Consider the following 26,036-nt stretch of genomic DNA (forward strand, 5'->3'; position numbering starts at 1 on the left):
CAATTGCCTAACCAATAAATCTTGATAAATCTTTCTTTTGGTCAGAGAGGACTTGGTAGAGCCATCTTTAACAATGGAATTAAAGTTGATAGGTAATGTAGAATCTTTGTTTCCAAAAATCAAAAAATTGACTGGCTTTAGTGGCAACGGTTCCTTGTAGTCATTGTACACATATGTCAAAGGACGAGAATTCAAAACAGCTTCCACTTGTGCTAAAACTGTTGACAATTCTTCAAACGTTAGTAAAGCTTTACCGAGAATTTTTCGTAAGCACTCTTTCACTGATTTTACTAATCTCTCGTAGAAGCCTCCCCACCAAGCCCCTCGTTCTATTATAAACTTCCAACTGATTCTTTCATTCGACAGAAAATCTTGGAATTTCTCATTCGACAATAGTTTAGAGAAATGTTCGAGTTCTTTTTTTCCCTTTTTAAAAGTTTTCGCGTTGTCCGAATAAATTACTCGACAATTGCCTCTCCTAGATGTAAATCTTTTGAATGCCATCAAGAAAGAATCTGTAGAGAGATTCGGTACAAGTTCCAGATGTATGGCTCTAGTGATAGCGCATGTAAATAATGTTACATAGGCTTTTTGAATTCCTTCGATGTTTTTTACGTAAATCGGTCCAGCAAAATCTATGCCAGATACGTAGAATGGTGGTGTCTCATTGATTCTGTCTTCTGGAAGTTGAGAAGTTGTCTGGTCAGCAGACTTCAATGAATATCTTTTACAAATAAGACACTTGTTTATTATTTTCTTGATAAATTGACGTCCTTTTGGGATCCAAAAGCGACTTCGAATTTCAGCTAAGGTCGTTGCTACTCCTCCATGCATCATTTTAACATGTGCACTTTCTACTATCAAATTTGTTAGCCAGGAGTCTCTTGAAAGAATTGCCGGATGTTTTTCATCATGTGACAAACTAGAATGTTCTAATCTTCCACCTGCTCTCAGTATCCCGTTCTGGTCTAAAAATGGGTTAAAAAGATATAAAGCTGATTTCTTTTCGACTTTATTCGCTTTCTTCAGAGACTCAACTTCTTCGGGATAAAAACGTTCTTGTTCAGATCGAATCCAATAATTTTCGGCATCTACTATTTCTTCAGTCGTTAATGGACCTGTCAAATGGTTTGTTTTCCTAATTTTACCAATGAATCGTTTCATCCAACCAGTTATTCTCAACAATTTTCTTAAATTACTATATTTTGAGATGTCTATTACCCTTTCTTCAACTGCCGTGCATACAAATTCATAAATATCATTAATATTTTTTCGGTATTCTAATTCTTCTTCAGTGACAGGTTTCTCTTCATTCTGTCGAGGCCACAACTCAGACGACATTCTAAGCCATTCTGGTCCTTGAAACCAGATAGGATTGTTTTTCAAATCTGGAAGTTTAGCTCCTCTCGAAGCCAAATCAGCGGGATTACATTTACCGGGGCAATAATGCCAATTTTCTGGGGATGTTAAATTTTGTATTTCCTGAATACGATTTTTAACGAAAAGCTTAAATTTCTTTGCACAGTCTTTTATCCAGAAAAGTGTGATTTTCGAATCAGTCCAGAAAAAACAAGAAGGTTGTAACTTCAAAACTTTATTGATGCTAGTGCCTAATTTGGCTGACAAAAGAGCTCCCATTAGTTCCAACCTAGGTAAGGTGAGCGGTTTTAAAGGCGCTACTCTAGTCTTTGAAGCAACAAAAACTGTATATATTTGTTCATTGCTAGAAATTATACGCAGATACGCTACTGTACCATACGCTTTTTTGCTAGCGTCAGAAAAACAATGCAGTTCAATTCTTTCCACATCACTATTACCGATTGCAGAAAAATAATATCGTGGAATACCGATTTCGTCCAAATTGGAAACTTCTTTGCACCATGTTTTCCAAACAGAACATAAATTTTCTGGTAGTTCATCATCCCAATCTAAAGCAAGTGTCCAAATTTGCTGCAATATGATTTTGACTCTAAGTACAAACGGTGATAATAGACCTACAGGATCAAAAATTTGTCCTATTGCTTGTAGGACGAAACGTTTAGTATTAACTTGTTTTGAGAAAAATGTTATCAAATTTTTTACATCAAAGTAAATTATGTCACTTTGGTTGTCCCAAGCGACTCCTAACACTTTCAATGGAGGATTTCCAGCTTCCGAAACATGACTAGATTCCTCTGATTCAATACCTTCTTTAATCCATAATTCGCGCAGTTCTTGAGAATTGGTGTGCCATTTATGTAGAATCATACTAGCATCTCTAAAAATGCTGACGCATTCTAAACTGGTATTGAAAGCAAGTTCAACGTTTTGGTGTCCTCCAATGATGTCATCTACATAAATGTGATCATTTAGAAATTCGCAAGTGGCAGGGTAGGTTTTCTCATATTGTTTCAAATGGTGTTTAATGGTTGCAGCCAGTAAAAATGGACTGCTGTTTACGCCAAATAACACACGTGTGAACCGATAAGTTATAAAATTTTGTGGATCATCGAATGGGTTTTTAGTAAACAGAAAACGCGTTACATCTCTGTCCTTCTCATCTACTTCTATCTGAAGAAAAGCCTGCTTTATGTCACTTGTAAATGCTACAGGATGAAGCCTGAAGGCCAACAGAAGTTCAAGAATGTCAGGATACAAATTTGGACCAATATGCAAGCAGTCATTTAACGAGATTTCACCAGGTCCATGTGAAGACGCGTCGAATACAATACGTAGTTTACTAGTAGTTCGATCACTACGAACGATTTCTCTGTGAGGCAAATAAAACGTGATTTGAGATTCACTATCAACAGTGTCTGGAACTGGTTCAATGATGTTTTGTTGTAAATAATCTTGTAGAACTGTTTGATACGAATAAAAGAGTTCAGGGTTATTCTGAAATCGCTTTACAAGTTTCTCAAATCGTTTCAGCGCAATCGCTTTATTGTCATGTAACTCATATTTTCTATCAGACTTCCATGGCAGCCTAACCTTGTAACGAGAATTTTTGTATAAAATTTCCGATTCGAATTTTTCCATTATGGTATTGTCTAATGGGTCAGATAATTCATTTTCAGGTTTAATTCCTAAACTTTCAAGCTCCCAAAATTTCTTTATCTGATCAGATATTATATCTTCCTCAACTATGATATTAAAGGCTGTGGACGTGTGTGTTGTACCTTTAGTGTAACCTAGCAGAGACCAACCGAATAACGTTTCAGCAGCTACTAAATGTTTGTTTAAACGCTTAAGTTTCCCAGTTACTACATCATAATAATGATCAGCTCCTATCAAAAGAGTAATTTTTTCTTTGCAATCCCAAGAATCTGCGAGTTGTAAACCTTCTAACTGTTTGCCTAAAATGTGTCTATCCAGATTAGGAGGTGGTAAATCAGAACTTGAAATTTGTTCAGTCACGAGAGCTTCAATTTCGATTTTCAAATTCGGTGTTTCCTTGTTCTGTAATTTTATCTTAACAACGTCAAATGTTTTTCTAATGGGTGTTTTATTTCCAAACGTAAATACCGAAAGAGTCTCTGTTCGAATAACAGGAAGCTTCAATTTATCTGCGATTTCTTTTCTCAGGAAGGAACGCATACTACCTGAATCCAGTAGAGCTCTAATTAAAACCGACTGCGTAGTTGTTCGAAGTGTTACGCAACAAGTTTGAAGTGAAATAGTTTTAATTTTGCTGCGTGAGAATGCTGAAAGAACATGCGAATCTTCTATACTTTTATTTTTTTCATTTCGTTCTTTCTCAGCGCGAAAGCATATTGAACGGTTATGTCGACCTTTGCACTTGGAGCAGACGAGATCGCTTCGACACTGCTTTAGGCGGTGGTTTAATTTCAGGCAAAGGTAACATCGGGAATGTTTACGTAATAAATTTCTCTTCTCATCAACTGTCAGTGATTCACAGTCTTCAGTAACATGTTTGGACGTATTACAAAACAGACAGCAATTAGTATTTTTGTTTTCTTTAACCGGCGCCAAGAGCTGGTAAGTGGAATGAACGATACTCCCCTTCCCACCCTTCTCTTTATAAACACAGGAAGTGCTTTCTGATTTATGAGTGGAGAGCAAAAGATGGCTTCTCTCGCGACTTTTCAATTTTAAACGAACAAAGTGCAATATTTCGTCAACATTAAAAAAGGATGAGGAATCCGTTTTACGATTGAATTCTAAGGTTATATCAGACGGCAGAGTTTTCATTATGGCTGGAATCAACATATAACTGTATTTATCCGGTGTGACTTCTAATGATTTCAAGCTGCGTATTTGAGTTTCGATAGTGTCACAAAGTTTGCGAAGTTTTACAGTGTCACTGGATTTGGTTACTGGGTAAGATTCAGGAGTTTTTGCATGTGTGAGTTTATAATTATATCTTTTCTGCCAAACCTGTTTTTAAGTATTTCGACAACTTCATCGTAATTTGGTTCCGAAATGCAAAAGCCTTCTATCGCGTTTGCGGCGTTGCCGCATAAGTACGATTTTAAATAATTAAATTTTTCGATCTTTGTTAAAGATTCATTATCATGGATTGCTACCTTGAAAGAGTTCCAAAAACTTGTCCACTGGGTGTAATCTCCATAGAATTTAGCGATGGTTAATTTTGGTAGACGCGTACATTTATTGCTTTCGATTTTAGAATTAGTTTCGTTAAGAGAATTTTCATTATCCGAATTTGTTACTTTATTCAATTCTTTCAATTTTTTATTTGCTCTGAATTGCCATAACTGAATTTTCTCTTCGTATTCGATACAAGATAGAATTTCTGTTTCAAACTCTTCTGCCTCTGATTTCAAGTCACGCTCTATCTGAACATCTAACTCACTCAGAGCTTTTGATTTCGCGATTAATTGATCTAAATTTTCTTCTAATGTACATGTATCAATTTCTTCTTTATTCAACTCCGATTCGATTTTTTTTAGAATCTTGGACACGGTGGTCCTGATAACTTTGCGTTTCGATTTTAATTTAACAACAGACTCTTCCGCCATAGTTACTCTACAAATTAGAAAGTTTAGCCTTACCTTTTTTGCCGACTTCGCACACTTGCAACGTGCTAAATCCAATTCTTGACGGCCTAATGCACCAGCTGTTTCAAAATATTCTAAGATTCTAAGATTTATTATAGAATATATAAATATTCTATAATAAATCGACATCAATCACTTTTTAAATGTAACTTTTAATAGGTACAATATTTACAGATCATAGATCAAACATGGTGGTTCAGTTGACAAATAAATCTATATGCTTTCATAATCGAAAATCGAAATCAAATAGGAACCGAAGTGTTCCTAATCAAACAGTGTGCGAACCATCAGACATCCATCTATCGAGCTGCCGGTGGAGAGTCTAAGGAAATTCAGAAGGCACGTCGCGTCGCGTTAACACGCAACGCTAGCGCCATCTATCAATTAATCAAAATAATTTCCACACCTTCCTTTTTCGTTGGAATTGACCGCACCAAATGTATATATATTAACACTCTGTTATACTGCTCGGTGAGCTCAATTTTTTATTCTTATATGTCAATAAATTGTTAACTTTTTGCTGTAAAAGTGATTGAATTATTTTGTTCTTATGCTCCGGTTAAGGTTTTAAGGCTTTTAGTTAATCTGTATTTAATAGCTGAATTATCAACAAATTAAAAGTGGCGCTGAGCCTAACGAGGTCATCATTTGCTTATATTTGAAAGTCTTAGTAGACTACTGAATTAAGTCAATTTGTGTAACAATTTCAGTGTTTATTTGCCGAATGGGACGAAAAGTGAAACTCAAGGAGGTTAGAATATAAGGAGGGAGGGTTCTCAGTTTCCTCCACTATCGGGGAATGAAACTCCACAGAACAAGCGTCGTCCATGTTTGTAACTTCAAAACATTGCATTACGGCAGTGAAAGATTCGTGTTTTTAAGCTGTTCCGTGCATATATTTTCCACTAAAAATATGTAAAATTTATAATGAAATACTTCGCTATTGTTAGTTTTTTGTTTCAAAGTTATAAAGATGATATCCGTAATTTACTACGTACAGAAAAACATTAAGAAATAGTTCGAAATCTAAATGCATGTGCATAACATTAAAACCTTTAAAAATAGAATTTGTTTAGGTTTTATTAGCAACCTGTTGGGTGTACTTTCCAGTTTTTCCTTTAAGAAGTGATATTTCTGATTTATTCACAATATTGTAATTTATTAAAGAATAATTTAAAATATATTTAACCTGAAATTAAAATCAGATAATTATCTAAAAAAATAGTCACAAGTTGCATTTTTTTAAAATGAAAGTTTGAGACTCTTTTCACAACTAACAACCTTATAACAACAAGAAAACAAATATTAATAAAATAAAACAGATTTATGTGAATTCAGTGATTTCAGTTTATGCGCGTTTCATATTTATGAATCTCAAAGAAATTGCCTTGAATTAAGCTAACTGAGAGAAATATACCTATATTTTTGGATACATCTTTCCACATGTTCAGTTGTGTAAATATTTTACTTACTTTTATCGCTATACTGCCCACAAATTTATAAATTTATGCAAAAACATTTTAACAACAGAAAAGTAAGTTTATCTTGATCAAATGCACAAATTGTATTCTTAGCAGTTCAAAAACTTTAAGTTGAATAATAATTAATACATAAAGAAAAGCATTACTTTATTTAACACCTTTAAAAATTCATAAAAATAGTAACAATTGGTGTCTTACTTTTCATGAAAATTATCAAACGAATTACCTAAAACGTTCAAATTATACAGTTTAAATCCTAGCATACATCATTGTATGTTAAGGAACAAAGATACCAGCTATAAACAGAAACATTAAAATGTATTTAACATATTTTGATTATTATTAAGTCCCTTTTTTTACATCTGGAAAGAAAACCACATGACATTGTGATATTTTTTACCATAGTTATCAAATTACATAAAAAAAAAAGAAAATCAATACTTACGCGTGAAAAGTAATCCCAGGAATCTTTTTCAAAAATCTGTTTGTGCATCCATATACAACACAAGCTGACATGCTTCAAAAAGAAAAGAAAAAAAATATTGCAATTACAGACTTCCTTGCACAAGTCACAGCGATAACAGGAACATGGCCGCCAAGCTTCACCGTTTGAGTTGAACCTTCCCTCCTTCTATTCTAACCTCCTTGGTGAAACTTTCAATTCTGTGCAACAAAAATGTTGTCTTCCTGTCCGTTGATCGAATTGCTTGTTCGTGCACACAAACTCTAATTTTAATTCTAAAATTCGATTTTTTTAGCTGCTTTTAACAGTATTTAATGTTTCAGAGTTTTCTGTATTTTACATTTTTAATGAAAATATTTTGAGATTTTATAGCATTTTTTCTTTGCCGCGAAGTGACATCTGAATTAATTGAAAGAGAAATATATCTGTAATAAAATTCTAGAAAATAATTTTAAATGAAATGTAAAAAGGATGTGTATAATTTAATTGCCGTTCACGGAAGTCATGTAGTGTCCACATCATATTTGAACGCCTTCAAATTCGCGGCTACCGTCGTAAAAGTCAGCTAGCATCTGCTGTACACTATTGGCGATATAGCATGAGCATCGCCAATAGTGTACAGCAGACGATTAAAGTCCGATTGCTCGCTAAATTTTCTCTTTCTTCTGTCGCACTCTGAAGAAGTGAATTTTGAATTGTATTAGTCATTTACTATACTTACACCTTTGCTTATTTTCCGCACGCGCTTAAAACCAAATAAACACTGAAATTGTTACACAAATTGACTCAATTCAGTAGTCTACTAAGACTTTCAAATGTAAGCAAATGATGACCTCGTTAGTCTTAGCACCACTTTTAATTTGTTGATAATTCAACTATTAAATACAGATTAACTAAAAGCATTGAAACCTTAACCGGAGCATAAGAACGAAATAATTCAATCACTTTTACAACAAAAAGTCAGCAATTAGCTGAGTCCCGAATAAACAAACTCTCAAGACTTATTCAGAGACGGCGCTAAACATTTTGCGGCCCGGTGCCATCTCTGCGGGTCCAACATTCTGTTGCCATGCGCTCTGTTAGTTCTAACAATTTTGTAGCTCCTAAATTTAGCAATGCAGTGCCTTCCCTAAATTCTAAAGATTTTTTCATTCTTTAATTTTGTTGCTCTGTGTTTCCCTAATTTCTAAAAATTTTGTCCCTTCTGAATTTTGTTTCCCGGTGTTGCTGCAACAGCTCAGACACTAAGCCTGGGCTTCTTTGAATAATAAATCAGTTATTGTCACTTCAAACAGCCCTAAATGTAATCTTTTGGCTTATGAGTATCATTTACAAAATATGTTTTCTGCACATGGAAAGAAATTTTGTTAAATTTCTCCTCTTCAATACACGAGCCCACCAGCGGGCGAGCGGTAAAGTCACTGAACACTGGTACTTCGGTCCGAGGTTCGAATCCCGAGAACGGGCTGGCTGCATGGGTGTTTTCGTGGTTTTCCCCATGTGTAACGTGTATACGAGCCAGTTTCCCTTAAAAAGTCCTCCACGAAAGGCATCCCTCCCCTTAGGCAGATAGCCCTATTGTGCTTTGCGTAATTAAATACACCACACCTCTTCAATACACTCAGCCTCTAGCAGTGGACTTAGCTGAAGTCTGTAAGTGACGTATCATGAAAAGTTATTATTATTATTATTATTATTATTATTATTATTATTATTATCTTCATCATCGTCATGACTATAATTGTTATTATTATTGTTATTATTTTCATTATTGTTATGATTATAATTGTTATTATTATTAAAGCTATTTCGGGAGATTTTATCAGCGTATTTTCAAACACATATTTTGTTAATTTTAATGAACTTGTATATCTTTGGTCCACATAGGGCCTGGTGTACACAGTTGTTATTATCTGGTACAGAGGCTGTTCGCACATTTTTAGACGATTTTGATAAGCGGTAATAAAGCATCGTTTGCTGCAAAAGAAGTAATTGCAATTGTACTATGTTTTTAGTCAAAATTATCGTCTGTGGCTTGAAAGTTTTGTTTTTATTCAAAATGGCGAATTTAACAAAGCAGTGGTTCGAAGGCTACATTTACGCTCTTTCCGAAGAGAAATATGCATACTCCGTTATCCAAAAACGATGTGAGAGTCATGGTTTTGTGATATCTAAAGCGTTGATAGGTAATATCATCAACAAGAAAGGAAAAAAAAAAAAAAAAAACGTCAAATGGGAGCCTCAAGCGGGACAAAAATTCCAAACAAGTATCCAAGGAAAATAACGGACATCTTCGACTGTTGCAAAGGTACGTTGTTTAATGTTAAAAGAAAATCCCCCTAGTCAAAGGATAGTTGCAAAATCATTAAAATGCTCGGTGTCCACTGTAAACAAAATGATAAACGTTGATTTAAATCTTAAGGAAAGCGAAAAAACGCAATGTGCATCGTCTTCTTCCAAAGCATATCACTCAACGCAGGACACGCTGCAGAATTCTATATGAGAAACACTTATCCAAAGAAAAATGGAGAACAATTGTCACAATAGATGAAGCATGGGCGTATTTAAATGATTGTAACAAAAAAAGAGCCATTTATTATCATAAAAGGGGAGAAAAAAATTTAAGTACATGGTTCAAAGAATCGAAAGAAAGTTTTTCTAAGGGATTCATGATTGTTGCTGGTTTTTCTTATAATGGCAAGTTAAAAATAAAAAGAGTGCAAAAAAAAAAAAAAAAAAAAAAAAAAAAAAAAAAATGTCAAGATTAACCCCAAATACTATCAGGAACATATTTTATCTCGAATTTTTCTGAATGAAATACCATCGCTTTACCCACAGTGCCATCAATCTGTGAGACTCCATCAGGACAAAACTAGCAGTCACACATCAAAATCCACTGTAAATTTCCTAAAAGAAATGGAGCAAAAATTGGTATCAAGGCCATACCCTTCACTGATGTCCCTACTAAATCTCGCGATGTGTCACTTATGGATTTTTGTGCTTTCGGACTTTTAAAGACTGCATTATCCAAACGTTGTCCCAAAACCCTAACAGGACTCTGGAAAGCTGTTCGGGAAGAATGAGATAGAATACCTCTTTTGCCACTTCAAACGGCATTATTATCCTGGAAATTGCGGTGTCGAAAGATAGTTCAGCATAAGGGATGTCAAATAGAACATTTAAAACACAAGAATTTTATGTAATTTAGTTTTGTAAATACAATATACATCGTCTAATAAATGTGTGAACAGCCTCTGTATACCAGTTTTAGCACGCAGGCATTCGATCAGCCTTCACAAGAGCAAAGAAGACATACAGTGGATGGAAAAAAATATGGAAACACCTTGTGAAATGCATGTTTGAAAAGAAAGATTGATTTTAATGAAATATGTAGGTGGCGCTAGCGTTTTTTACTACTGACGCCACCTATACAACTTCGTAAATGTGCTAAACAGTTCAGTTGTTGTCGGAGTACTGTTATGTGAGGTTGTCATTGCATTATGTCAGAGTTAACAGACTTCGAACGTGGGCAAATTGTTGGAGCACGTATGGTAGGTGCTTCCGTAAGCAAGGTAGCCGAGGTGTTTAGTGTTTCAAGAGGTACTGTATCAAAGATTTATTCCGCATATTTGAAAAGCGGAAAAACATCATCTGCTAAATCACAGCGCGGACGAAAGTGTGTCCTGAGTGATCGTGACAGACGATCATTAAGGGCAATCATGACGAAAAATAAGAAGACCATAGCTGCAAAAGTTATTGCTGAAATGAATGTTGTATTACCGAACCCTGTGAGTACCAAAACAATTAGAAGGGAGCTTCATAAACAGGGAATTGCTGGCCGTGCTGCAATTGAGAAGCCACTCATCAGTGATGCTAATGCCTGTAACAGGAAAAGGTGGTGTTTAAGTCATAAAGCCTAGACTATAGAGCAGTGGAAGCGAGTAATATGGTCTGACGAGTCTTCTTTCATATTGTTTCCCACTTCTGGCCGAGTTTACGTCTGGAGAACGGCATCTCAAGCCTATAATACAGACTGCTTGTTACCAAGAGTGAAACATGGCGGGGGTTCTGTTATGGTTTGGGCAGCCATATCGTGGTTCTCTGCTAGCCCCATGATAACTGTGTCAGGGCACATGACTGCCAAGACTTATGTGAACATTTTGGCCGATCAAGTTCATCCCATGGTACAAACTTTGTTCCCCGATGGTGATGGTGGCTTCCAAGACGACAAAGCCCCTGTTCACACAGCTCACATTGTCCAGGACTGGTTTTCTGAGCGCGAGGATGAGTTGTCCCATCTCCCCTGGCCACCACAGTCACCAGACCTGAATATTATCGAACCTTCGTGGTCTACATTGGAACGGAAAGTGCGTTCTCGTTATCCAACGCCAACATCGTTATCTGAACTTGCCACCGTTTTGCAGGAAGAATGGTATAATATTCCCTTTGCAAACATACAGGAACTGTATTTATTCATTCCGAGAAGACTGCAACCTGTTTTGAATGCCAACGGGTTTCCTGCACCATACTAAGCAAAGAAACATGTTTTTTAAAGGTGTTTCCATATTTTTGTCCAACCCCTGTAGATCGTTCAGACCTTTGGTCCACTAGGATCTAGTATACTCAGCTGTTATTATTTAGTATACTAGTTTCAGAAATGATGTAAGACCTAATAAGCACGCAAGCATTCGGTCCCGCCTTTACAAGAGCAAAGAAGAGAAAGAACGTTCATTGTTTTTGTCCAGTTAATATAATTAGCTAGTTGTAGTCATGTGGGGGCGTCAGCAGAGGTGGAGCAATCCCAGTCTTATGTCTCAACCGGCTCACAGTGACCTAGATTATTGATCACTCTTCAGCTTGAACTAGGGGATGGGGAACATCAGGAATAAATTTATTTCAAGGAGATGTTGATTTATAGGGTGGGACGATTATTGGGTAGGACAATGCTACGCAGAATGGAAAAGGAGAAAGGAAAATACTGCCCTTCAAATCCTTTAGATGAAACAAAGAAATATATTACGATAATAGCAGTCACAAATGAATCTTTGTAAGTGATAACTTTCTAATTTGCGTTTACTCTTTCAATTTACCTTCAGTTTAGCTAAACGATTCGCGATTGTAAACAAACATTTCGGGATTTAAGATCTGATGAAGATCAGGTATTTATTACATACAAACGAATATTTGAAAAATTAGAATGTTGTTCTTATCATTTCTCCCAATGTCCAATCTCGAAAACGAAGAATCTATGGCTTAATACCTCGCGTTCGTATCTTTCTCATTGATATCTCACATTTCTAAAAGATTATAAACAACTCCAGATTAGAATATGCAGTACGTATTAGTATACAAGATGTTTCTGTAAGAAAGGAAGCAAATAGTCACCATAAAGGGCCGTTCCCACTGGGGTTTATCTGAGCTAATGGAGACAACTGAACGTAGCCGACCCATCTCCAACACCAGCTTTTTAGCTTTTTCCCATAGGGCAGCTCTGAAAAAAAAATAAATAAAAATTAAAAAAAAAAAAAATAAAAATCTGAAAGCTTTTAGATTTTATATCATGCCCAAAGGGACTTTTTTAACACTTTCTGTGTTGCCTTTTGCTTATTAAAGGTTTTGCCTATGCTTAATCATGTTCTTTGCATTTAAACCACATAAAATTCAATTCAACAGCAATATCACAAAATATTTAAGAACAGCATAGATAATTTCAGATAGATAATTTCAGATAAAAATTTCAGATAGCAGTCTCGCGAGCTGGACATGAAATTCTTTTTCTGTACAGTGTTGGCATCGCTCGCTTCGACCCTAGTCGCCCTTTAAAAAGGGGAGTATATAAGGTATTTCTCCCACTTTCCTAGCGTCTTTCGTGGTGTAGTGGTTCTGCACGCTGGGCCGGTATTCCAGAGGTCCGTGGTTCGATTCCCGGCGAAGGCGGTTGCTAATTTTTCATCTCTCTGGCTTCCAAAAATTCCTAATGTCTCTACAGTGGCGCCCGAACTAAAAGGGTTTGTGGATGATGATTCTCCGCATCCAGGATTTGGCGACTAGGTCCCCTGAAACCCTAGTCGCCCTTTAAAAAGGGAAGTATATAAGGTATTTCTCCCACTTCCCTAGCGTGCCTTCGTGGTGTAACGGTAGCATGCTGGGCCGGTATCCCAGAGGTCCGTGGTTCGATTCCTGGCAAAGGCGGTTGCATATTTTTCATCTTTTCTGCTTCCAATTAACCTAATGACTCTACAAGTGGCCCGTTTTTCCCGAGTTTGTTATTCAAAAATTCGTTAAAGTTCTACAAAATATGAAATAGCTAATAAAACAAATTCGAAATTCAAAACTCCGGCTTCCAGGTGCCCATGTTCGGATGGAGGACTACATTATTCAAAATTTGATGTCTGTAGGTACCGTCGTTTTTCCACAGTGCGAGAAACATAAATACATTCATGCAGATTCTTCATTATTTAATTTCTTTAAATATTTTAATTTCTTTGCGGCGATAATACTTAGTGGCAACAATTTGAAAAGCGATTCAGAGGGTTTAGTGATTCGACGCAAAATGCCTTCATGTAAATAACGAGCAGAAATTCCAATCTATTCTATTCGAACCAAAGAATACGTCAGTATTCCATTCACAAATATAATTTATAAATGGTATCGCATTAAAATCGAATCTGATATAAGCTGATCTCACAAATGTTTCGTCATGGCCCATGATTGCTGGTAAAAGACATTATAACTCTTATTATTTCATTGTTCGAAGGGAAGAAAACGCGTATTGAAAACCGTATATCACCTCGAATTGCTCTAGTTATGCAACTGAAACCTTCTCCTTCGAAAAGACTTTTGAATAAAAGAGAGGCTCAGACGATTCTTTGAAACTTTTCTCTCATACTGAACGGTTACTGTTCGTCTGCGAAGAACAAAGTATGTGCTTACACCTATGACGAAGTTCTGCTCTATCTAATTTCAGCTGAAAACACAATGTTTCTTCTTTTGTATAATGTGAAGTGCCTTATTAAGATGCTTATTGTGTTATATGGAGTTGAGTGAGCGAGTTGCTGCTTGGCATTGTCAATTAAAATATGATAAAGTACTCGCATTCACTTTTTATTCAGAGGCGTAAAAGTGAAGAATGAATGAGAAAGTGCGGATGTAAATGAGTGCAACGACTTTTATTTCTTTAAATAAATTTCGCTGCATTTAGTAGTTTTTTTTTTTTTTTTAATGTGTTTTAATGCACATTGAGTTAAGCATGCTGTACTGTGCGGGTTCATCAGTTATCGTGCCTTAAAAATATCGTAAAATGTATGGTAAACTAAAACCATTTTGGAATTTTTATGTTGCCTTAAAGTTTATATGACTGCGATCTTTTTGACTATTATGAGAAGTCATAGTTTCTGACTATTATGATTCCGTGTGGGACTAGATTAGAAACATCATTAATTTGATTGCCTGTAACAATAAAGCTTAGTTGTGGAAGGGAATCTGCCATAGGTTTCAAGATTTATCACTTGAGAAAATGCGTCTATCCTGGTTTCTAAAATCGCATAGGGTTCGTGTTGACGCTGGAGCAATCTCGATAGCCAGTCAACGCTCGCTCTACAAAGCAGTTCAAATACGAGAATCTACGGCCTGATAGCTCTTTCGCGAAAGTGGTATGAGATTTGACTGTCACCATAAAGGGCCATTGCCACTGAGGTTTATCTGAGCTAATGGAGACATCTGAACATAGCCGACCCATCTCCAAAACAGCTTTTTTCCCATAGGGCAGCAAGTTGAAAAATCTGAACTGCAGGCATAGCGGAATTAGTCGACACGTGGAACTGACTCCGTTAGATCAGATAAACCCCAGTGGGAACAGCCCTAACAGACCCAGGCTCAAATCCCAAGATCATTGGATATGCTCTTGAAGATCGAACCAACAATGCTCTTCAAGAGCAAGTTGGATATGCTCTTGAAGATCAAACCCATAATCTTCAAGAGCATATCCAACTTGCGGGCTACTGCATTCACATTAGTATTAATAGATGGCACCACGAGCAAGGATCTGCATATCGAGCAGTATGTGAAGCGGAACTTACCACGTCGTCGCTACAGTGCTAACGGCGGTTTTACTGAATAATTTACAGCCTCTTAGACGGTATAGTGGGTCGCCTAAGATACTGAAGGGCCCGGGTTCGAATCCAGGATAAGGCATGGATGCAAACAGTCTGTCCTTTCACAGGTGGTAACATGCGTCAAAGTCACCTAATAGGTAGAAGCCTACTAGGTGCCTCAGTAATAAGATGACCACCACTTTTGACCTTAGTAATGGCGAAAACCTAAAAATGGCATAAAAAAAAAATTGAATATGTTACACGATCAAATTGATATAAAAACGTTACTTTGTTTTTTTTTTCTTCAGTTCCCAATAAATGTTTCAAATTAGAACTGCCAGAGAGGATTTTTTTTCATACTATATTTTCAATTCTATTCGCACACCGTCTAATCTCATTGAAGTGGGGGAGGGCAGAGTACGGAATGTATGAACAAAATTTCAAGACTGGTTTCAGGAACCAAAATGCAATACAACAAATACGTTATTTCCGAGTCAGTAATATTAAAATATTTGGAACCTAACCATGAGCCACCCAACTGGGATAATGGTAAGTACTTTTGCCTGTTGTGCCGAAGGCCCCGGGTTCGAATTCCGCAGAAGGCATGAATCTTTGTAAATGTAGAGTGTCTGTGCGTCATGGGGACTCTATAAATACGTGGCAAGCCGTAAGTTCTCTCGAGAGGTTGTAGGTAGGGGAAGAAGTGCTGAAAACCTGTTTCCCTCCGGAATATTCTCCTTTAAAATTGGGGTGGGAGAAACTGAGCAAAGCTCTCCTGTCACCTATATGGTGGCCAAGGCTTTTGCCAAGGACAGACGCAATGTTGCCTCCTTGTTACGATGAATTTCGCCCACCAGCGGCCGAGCGGTAAAGTCGCTGAACACTGGTAGTTCGGTCCGAGGTTCGAATCCCGCGAACGGCTGGCTGCATGGGCGTTTTCGTGGTTTTCCCCATGTGTAACGTGTATACGAGCCAGTTTCCCTTAGAAAGTCCTCCACGAAGGCATCCCTCCCTTTAGGCAGATAGCCCTCGAGGCTTTGCCGTAATTAAATAACCTAACCTAACCTAACCTGTTACGATGAATTTCGTGGGCTTTCTCTGATATCAAACAAGCGAGATAATCACAACTGCAAATATTAGGAACCTAACTATGTGAATACATTTTTTGTTTCATTACTTCCCGAAAATATGGGAACATATATGAGGAAAATTACCTTTTACGAAAGGAATATACCACAAAGGTTGAATAAAATGTGGTCTATCATAGACTTTCACTGTAACTTCCTTTTTCTTCACATAAAATTCTTCGATTGATATTTTCAAGTGATTCTCTGTATCTTTATCTGAGGATTCATAATGTATGTTCAAAGTAATGTTCTCACTGAAGCAAAATTCTTTTATTGTGTATAAACTCTGATTTGCTGAATCCGTGATTTTTTTTTTATATGCAAGCAAGTCAGCTTTCTCCTGCTTTTTGTTACATTTTCTAATTCAGCAATTATTATCTTTTTTTCTCCTGATCGCGTTTAGGCTGGCAAATTTAAGTCACGTTTCCGAAAGCAAAGAACTTTTTGTAGAAATTTTTACAGTAAACTTAAAGAAAGTTATTATGCAGTTATGCGAACCATTTTTACTTCCTTATACGAAGTAAAGGAAGTATTGTAATCGCGAAAATTTTCGGGTATCATATTTCAACGAAAATATCCATTTGACCGCTATCGAATATACACTCATGTCCATAAATTAAGGATAATTCGGAGTCACGCGGAAATCGAACTCTAAAATAAATATATCACCTGTAAAATCACTACACACATCTTCAAGAATCATATGCAAATTTCAGGAAGTAACCAGATGACACCGATGGTACGTCACAATGACGAGAGTGTAAGAGAGTGATATATAAGGAATACAGGCAAAGAAGTAAAATTGTTCGCAGGCGCTTTATAAGCATTTCAGTGCAATAACCGAATAGTAATGACACAAAGGACGCATTTGGATGATTTTTTACGTGGTAGAATTATCGGCCGTCTGAAATGTGGGCGTACCCAACTGGAAGTATCAGACGAATTGGAATTGCCCAGACTGTCATCTCCAGACTTTGGCAACGATTCCAAGATGATGGTAATGTGAGTAGACGTTACAGCACAGGTCGCTCCAGAGTTACAACGCCGAATGAGGACCGGTATTTGGCAGTTACTGCCAAAAGTAACAGGAGGAGCAAAGCCTCAGACCTGTCTCGTCAGCTCACTTCAGCCACTGATACGACAATTTCGAGGCAGACCGTGTACAGACGCTTAGGGCAGATTGGTCTATATGTTCGTAGACCTGTCAGTTGCGTTCCACTTTCTGAAACTCACTGTCGCCTGCGGTTAGCCTGGATTAGAGAGCATGCATTGTAGACACCGCAACAGTGGGCTTGTGTGATGTTTTCCGACGAGTCGAGGTTTAGCTTGCAGTCTGATTCTCGCCGCACTTTCCTATGGAGAGCTCCAGGTACCCGTTACTACCAAGAAAACATCAATGAACGACACCGTTACGATGGTGCAGGAGTGCTCGTTTAGGGTGGAATTATTCTGGTTTCCAGAACTGACCTGCATGTTCAAATTGGAACCATGACAAGCCAAATATATCGGGACGTCATTCTGGAACAACATGTACGTTTGTTTCGGGTCGCCATGGGCGCACAATTTGTGTTTATGGATGACAACGCCCGTCCTCACCGTGCATCGTAAGCGAATGCCTTCAATCGAAGGATATCACCCGTATAGACTGGCCAGCATTCTCACCAGACTTGAATCCAGTAGAGCACGTGTGGGACATGCTTGGCCAACGAGTTGCAGCCTGTCAACCTCCTCCTACATGTCTACCGAAACTTCGGAGAGCATTGCTTTTTGAGTGGTGTAATATCCCCCAAGATCAGATCGATAATTTGATACTCAGCATGCCTAGGCGCTGTACGGACTGTATTGCATAGTCTGGGAGACATACAATGTATTAACAATCATACCAACCATGTAATATTGGTTTTTTATTGTAATTTGCTTCAGGGAGAAAAAATCGCTCGCTAATTTTTTTAATAATATCAAACATATAGCATCTTTTTTTGCTCTTTACCTTTTGTTTAATAAATAAGCTTTACAAATAAGTCAAATTTGTTTTGCTTCTAATTCTTCCTTTGCCTGATTTTGCATTACCCTTAATTTATGGACATGAGTGTAATTTAACAAAGTTATTGCGTAACAACTGTACGTAAGAACAGAATAATGGACTCGTTTCCCAAAACGGGTTACAAAAAAGACTTAAAATGGATTCAATAAAGATTTTTTTCGTGATGTCTGTATGTACACTGCGCTAAAAAAAAAGAGGGGTGGGGAGGACTGTTCTATATCTCCCGTTCTACTGGGCCGATTGACGAAATTCAAATTGCCTTCTTCAAGTCTCGAAAGCGCGACTTAGGATATATATTAGATTTATATATAGCTCTATTCTAACATAGTTATTTTGACGCGAAATCGGACCTTTTTTGAAACAACATACCAATTTTTTTTCATATTTCGATTCTACGACTCAAATTATGCCCAAATATGAAATTTTGTAAAATTTGGTGCGAAATTTACGGAGAAATTCACAAATTTATGTTTGCACTTTTTTTTCAATTTGTGCTAAAAATAGTTCACTTGGCGAACTTGTTAATATATGGCATCCTATTTTCCTTTCACGTGAGAGGAAAAAAATCACAATGTTCTTTCTTTCAAATAATGTTCTTTATATTATATTTTATGTTATTATTTTAAATATTTTTTTTCTTTTTCGAATTTCATTTTAATTGTTTAAGTTACATGGTTTCTTTCAAATAACTGTTTTAAAAATTTCTATTTACCCATTCGAACTGAGTAGTTTAAATATAAGACGCATCGTTTATTTTTTTTCAAATAGTTTTCTTTATAATTTTCTTTTTGTCACATATTATTTTAGGTAATTTTTAAAGTTTTAGACTTTTATTTGAATTGTTTGGGTTGCATTGTCTCTTCAAATTTTCTATTTATTCATTCGAACTGAGCATTTTAAATATATTTATTATTAATATAAATTTTGCAGGATTTTATTTTATTTATTTGAATTGCGTTTCTTTCGGAAGAATACTTTGTATCTTAGACTACGATGCATCTGAAAACTGAGTATATTAAAAGAGAAAATACAGTAAAGCACAGTTAACATGCCTTTCAATGTTCCGTTCAGAAAAGATATATAAATGAGAAAGATGTATAACCGACATTTTAACTTAGGATGACTTGCATATATTGCTTTAAATAGCTTTAACATTGTGCTCATTGCTTTACACGATTTTATCATCCTTCATTTAGTTTCTTAAAATGTTATTCATATTTTAGTCAAATATTTTATTTTTGAAATCGCAAGAATCAAATATCATAAGATTAAAAAGTTTTAAATTAAAAAAAATACTAAATTTTATGCAAAATAATTTTTTTTTTTCCTTCTTAATGGCTTGCTCTTTTTCTTCAGGCATTCTGCAAGTATATTAAAAAGCATCGAACTTTTCGAAACATCTTGACATTTCTGACATTCATTTTAAATAAAGTTATCGCCTTCCATTTCATAAAGGCCTACAAACGGTCGAGCGGTAAAGTCTCTGAACACTGGTAGTTCGCTCCGGGGTTTCGAATCCCGGTGAACGGGCTGGTTGCATAGGCGTTTTCGTGGTTTTCCTCATGTGTAACGTGTATACGAGCTGGTTTCGCTTAGAAAGTCATTCACGAAGGCATCCCTGTTTTTAGGCAGATAGCCCTGCTTTGCCGTAACTTAATAATCCATTTCATCAGTATTTGGTGAAAGCCTTTATCAGAGTGACATTTTGAAGGCATGAGATGAAAGGAAAAATTGGCTTCATCAAGAGGGAAAACGTCTTTAGGTGACATTTCACATGCATGACTGGATAAATTCATGAATCTTCAAATAATTCGACTGAGAAATCATGGGATTTTCCTTTTATGATGATATGATGTTCTATAACGTAATTTAAATTTATACAAACATGTAGTCGAAAACCAGTCGCTCTTCACTTTAATCTGCAATGATATAGTTTTTGTCTCTGCCGTTAGCAGAAGCTCAGTGGATGGTATTTGCTGGCGTACACGTCCAAGTGTTTTTTCTTTAAGCACCCAAATTCCTTGAAGTATTCTGATAGTAAATTCAAAAGAATCCAGCATTTCGAAACACCTTGGTATTTCTGACAGCCAAATTCCGCTTCAAATATTTGCTTACTTTTCTCCCTAATTTCTTCTTTCCTTCTACATTTATTTTCAGTGCTCACCACAAAAAAATTGAGATTTTTCGATTGTTACACTTCCATAAATCTTGCATTCTTGTGAAATTTTTAAAAATATCAATTACATCAACTGCGTTTCAGTTGAAGGCAGCTTTTCATTTTCTAAGCATTGTAACTATAAATAAAGTTTAAAGAAAAGTCCAAAGGATAAATATTTTAATTAAAAGATTTTTTGTTAAATGACAAAGAAATAAAATAGTCCAGAAATGTTTATTCTGTACAAATGAGTGACCCGATTATTATATCGGCTATAAACAATCTAAATCATATTAAAGATTGTGTTTTTTATACAATCTATAACATGAGAGAAAATTAGCTACTTAAAACATGCTTTCGAAGAGGATTAACGGAAAAATTAATATATATATAATTTTTAAAGCTGGGACATGACCCAAACTATCAACGTCCTGTTTGCTTAAAAACAATGTGAAAATAAACATCAAACGAACTTTCTCAGTTTTTTAGACAATCCAATTTAAATGCAGTCGTCTGCAGTACCAGACGATAACACGGCGAAGATAAAAATTTACTGTTCCAAATATTTTTTTTAAAAAAAAGAAGAAGAAGAAGAAAAGAAATTTAAAAAAAGTTACAATTTTGAATAATATCATCTATAATTTTTTTTAAAAAGCTTTTCGTATAGTATTAATAAATATCTATTACGCATCATTGAGGAAAAAAATTTCATATAATTAACTCTCCCTAAAAATTTATTTGAAATTTCGAATTCAAATATCTGTGGCAATTCACTGTAACAAAAATCCATAAACCACATTTGGCGTTATTATTGCTCAAAAAAGGTGCCAAATTTCAAAACGCGATAATATGTAAATTCGTGTATATCTTAGAAAATTTTGAATAAAAAACTCTAATTTTTTGCAGTTATGCTTAGAACTACAACTACTTTAAGATGATGGTAAAAATTTTATAGGTTATAATTCAAAATTTTTTTCGAAAAATTCATAAAAATTATTTTAAAATATAAATTAAAAAAAAAAAACACAAAAAATGGGTGAATTTTATTTGGAATGAACCTAAATTTCGAAATGTGGAAGGAAAAAATTAAAAAAAATTAATAAAAAAGAGATATTAAGAAATATGTGCCAAATTCAATTAACAATGAGGAGCTAAAATTTTAAGAGCTAATTTTTTAAAAACTACTCGTACGATTTATACAAAACTTGTGGCAGTATGGCATAATTTGAGTCATAGAATGGAAATATGTAAAAAAAATTGGTATGTTATTCCAGAAAAAGTCCGATTTTGTGTCAAAATACCTACATTAGAATAGTGCTATATATGAATCTGATATATATCCTAAGTCGCGCTTTCGAGTCATGAAGAACGCAATTTGAATTTTGTAAATCGGTCCAGTAGAAGAGATATAGAACTGTCCCATTTTCCCGCAGTGTATGTATATATGTATGTATCTATCTATGTCGCATAACTCAAAAACGAGTAGTCTCAGAACGTGAAAATTTTGTATATAGGACTGCTACAACATGTAGTTGTGCATCTCCCTTTTTGGTTGCAATCCGCGGCACCAATATACATATACGTATATATAAATATATATGTGTGTGAGTTTAGTTTTTTTTTATTTTTTTCGTTCTTATATGCTGGTAAATAGCGCATTTTTTTTTATTATTATTATTATTATTATTTTTTTTTTTTTGCTTTAAAAGTGACTGAATTATGTTGTTCTTATCTTCGTCTTAAAGTTTTAGGCCTTTAGTTGATCGGCATGCAATAGTTGCAGAATTATCAACAATTTAAAAGTTGTTTATGTGCGGGTAAGCCTAATTTTTTTACCATAGCTGCCATGTTAGTTTACATATGAAATTTAGCAGAATAGTGAATTAAGTGAGCTTTTGACCCTTCAGTGTCTTTTTATCCGAGTGGGACGAAAAGTAAACTTTCAGTTTAATGTGCACCGAAAAATCTTCCTTTTTGCCCGCCGGCCGAATTGCTTGTTTTTCCGTTGAAACTGTAAATTTTATTGTAAAAATTGTTTTATTATTGTTTAAATTGTATTTGGCGTTTTATATTTTTCTATATTTTTCAATTATTAATAAAGATATTTTTAGGTTTTATGTATTTTTGCCTTGTCGCGAAGTGAGACTGGATTTATTGAATGAGAAATACACGATATGTATATCTCTAATGAATTTCGGGTAAATGAGTGTTCCGTATTCGGAGCAAATATTGTCGCCAGCCTGTTTTGGACAGAGGAGAATGTTTACGAGTAGTGCATGCGCATTAGGTATGCGGTGCAGAATCGTCTGTGAAAAACGTTTTCTTTTTTATGTTTAATTCCTTTTACAAATCGTTTTAGATTAATTATAGTATTTGAAAAGAACATGTGGCAACGATTAGATAATTCTTCACATGCTATAATGTTTGTGCATTCTAAGTTATAAAAGCGAGCTGAAACGACGCTAAATGAACCTAGCAGAGTTGTGGGTCCAAGACACACATTGTGTAGTGTGGAATGAATGTAGTGTGATATCTTGTAGTGTCTTGAGCAAAGTAGTAATGAAATGTGAAAGTATTAGAAATCTGAAAGCAATAGAAGAGCGAGACTCATTGTTGGCTTAATGTCCTGTCGGCTAACTGTCCGTGTCGGCCAAATGTCCTATCGGCTGAGTGTCCGTGTCGGCTAAATGTCCTGTCGGCTAACTGTCCTTATCGGCTATTGTTCTGTCGGCTAAACGTCCGTGTCGGATAAATGTCCTGTCGGCTAAGTGTCCGTGTCGGTTAAATATCCTATCGGCTAAGTGCCCATGTCGGCTAAGTGTCCCTGTCGGCTAAATGTCTTGTCGGTTAAGTGTCCCGTCGGCTAAGTGGTTGTCGGCTACGTGTCCGCGAGCGCCATAGTGTCGCTATGGTAAATAAATTTAGTGAATTTTAAAGAGTGCATTTATTTTATTGTGGTTTATGCGCTATCGAAAGTAGATTTAATTCAATTCAATGAGTTTAAATGAAATGCAGGAAAAATGCGTATATTTTAATATTCCGTACAAGGAAGTCCTGTGATGTACACATCAGATTTTTTTAAAACTGTTTAAACTGTATTTTATGTTTTAGGTGAATCTGTATTTTACAATTTTTAGTGAAGATGTTTTGAGATTTTGGCCTTGCCGAGAAATAAGAACTGAGTTGATTGAAAGAGAAATATACCTCTAACGAAATTCGAGGAAAAAAGTTTAAATGAAATGCAGTAAAAAATATATATAATTTAGTAGGCCGTTCAAGTCAAGTGGTGTCCACATGAGGTATTTTTTTCAATCAAATGCTAATTTTAATGAATGTTTTCTTTAAATATTTTGGAAATTTAAATGGAAAATTTAGAAACTGAAATGAAGTGTAATAACTCAAGCTTAATCAAAATTCTGTAGGAAATGTCCATGTAAACATGCAATTGGGTGTACAAGGCAACTACTTCATTGCCCTTCTCTCCCCCCACACACGCTTCATACATTTTAAAGGAAACCTCTTCAACAGGGACACCGTTCTTAGGTCACGGATTTTATGTAAGAGTGAAACAGAAATCATTACTTTTTGAGGGAGATATATCGTTGCGAGCCTCATGCACAAGCAATCCAGTGCTTGTGCATCCAGATACATATACTTCTTTAATAATTAAAACGTTTTCTTTGTTAAATGCCTGTAGAGTTCTCCAAGTGGCTATAATTCATGATGAAATGCTAGGAATTTTTTTTTTCGATACCATCAGGCTAGTTTTATTTAATATATATTAATTATGTATGATTCATTTTATGATTTTAATTAAATATATGATTTTATGTTTCTGTATGAACTATTTGGGTTTTAATACTTCTAGTATATCTAGAAAACTAAGTGTGTGCAGCTTAAAATTATTTTAGGTGTTAAAGGTGGTGTGTGGTGTGGTGTCTTTAATTATGGCAAAGCACACTAGGGCTATCTGCCTTAAGGTGTTAAAGTAAAAAATAAATAAATAAACAAAAAAATAAATAAATAAATAAATAAAAATAAAAACATGAAAGTTTTCGGATTTTACATTGCGCCCAAGGGGGCATTTTTTTTAACGTTTTGTGTCTTACCTTTATTTATTAAACATCATGTTCTTCGCATTTAAACCATAAAATTCAATTCAACAGCAATATCGCAAAATAATTTTAAAATGAGCATATTTTTAGAATTTCCGATACACAGTCTCGCACCCTGGATATAATTTTTTTTTTCGCACAGTTTTGCCATCGCTCGCTTTAAAATCGTTCAGTTGGTTAATCAAAAATTCGTTAAATATTTACAAAATATGAAATAGATATTAAAACAAATTGCAAATTCGGGCTTCCAGATTCCTATATTCGGGTGGAAACGTATGTTATGCAAAATTTATTGCCTCTAGGTACCGTTGTTTTATCATAATGCAAGAGACATATATACGTTTATGCGTGTTCTTCATTATTTATTTCTTTAATACAGTGCTCTAATAATTGGTGATAACAATTTGAAAAGGGAATCAACATTTATAGTAAATCGAAGCAAAATCTCAAAACGAAATTAATAGTCCTTATGGGCAAACTGCCCAGAATTTTTATTTATTATTATTTTAGGATTTTTCTAGCTTAAAAATTTTTAATAATATATTTATTTTTTGAAATTTTAATGTTCAGCGTGTTAGACCGTAGAATAATTTTTAACAATTAATGAGAGAAGACTTTACTTTTTTTTTTTATGGCCAACAGATGGCATAGCTAAGCAAGATTACCACCTTTACTTTTCATTGTCAATTCAGTGGTGAAGATAATGTCAGTTTCAATTCTTTCGTAAATTATTGATTACTTTTCCATTAGATTTACGACATAGGTCTGAAAAAGAATTACAAAACTACTGCTAGTATATTACCTCCGAATTCATTGCCCTTAACAATGAGAAGAAAAAGCTGTACGACGGCTTCATATAATGGTCTTGTGGGTAGCAAAATTATATCCTGCTGTTATATATTCTTGATAGGGATTTGACTTTATATTTGGACAGATGGAATGTAGGTGTAGATGTAGTAGGCAGAGTGGTAAAAAAAGGTATGCATTTCTTGGAAAAAGATGCTATTTAAGATAGACAGACACATTTATATCGCGGGGTTTAAAACGTCAGATCATAGTGATTAATTATCATCTGTACTAAAAAGGTGAAAAATTGGTGAAAGAACTCTTTTTCTTTCCGACTTTAGTACTGTTATTATTATTCTCTTTTATAAATTTTTTCTGGCTTTAGTATTGTTGTTATTATTCTCATTTATAATTTTTTTTCTAAATCGCATAAATATATTGTGCAATATAATTAATTGCACTTTCAGTAATCTATCCTATTGAAATCTGTGGGTGTCTGTTTTCTTGCTTGTTTGTAACATCATTTCGAGAGAGGCCGGTATCCCTGTATTCCAAACTTTCGTTTGAAGAAGTTTCGAACATCCTCTTCGTACGGCTTTACTAAGCCGAGATATTAATTAAAAACGCTGAAAACGCTAATTTTCACACTCATTTTTACGAGTGGCAACAGTCTCGCGCTTCGCAGATAAAAATGCAATATTTCTTTCCAAACGTCTTGCCACTTCTCGCTTTCAAATGGTAGAGAGTGTTAATA

General features: G+C 35.2%; 2 protein-coding genes across 2 annotated transcripts in view; one reads left to right on the forward strand and one right to left on the reverse strand.

Moving 5' to 3' along the window:
• The window catches only part of LOC118187697 (uncharacterized), a 532,717-nt gene that overhangs the window by 129,503 nt on the left and 377,178 nt on the right, over positions 1-26,036 (forward strand). The gene's annotated exons all lie outside the window — the stretch shown is intronic.
• LOC118205400 (uncharacterized) overlaps positions 12,344-26,036 on the reverse strand; it is a 55,225-nt gene continuing 41,532 nt past the window's right edge. Inside the window, exons 4-5 of the mRNA XM_085826510.1 lie at positions 15,226-15,280; positions 12,344-12,453 (exon numbers count right to left, since the gene is read on the reverse strand). Of these exons, the coding sequence (XP_085682636.1) occupies positions 12,344-12,453; positions 15,226-15,280 (165 nt within the window). The remainder of the gene's footprint in view (positions 12,454-15,225; positions 15,281-26,036) is intronic.

The sequence above is a fragment of the Stegodyphus dumicola genome, chromosome 11, assembly GCF_044657685.1.
Source record: "Stegodyphus dumicola isolate Sdum_Otavi_A_Nest chromosome 11, ASM4465768v1".
Lineage (NCBI taxonomy): Eukaryota > Metazoa > Arthropoda > Arachnida > Araneae > Eresidae > Stegodyphus > Stegodyphus dumicola.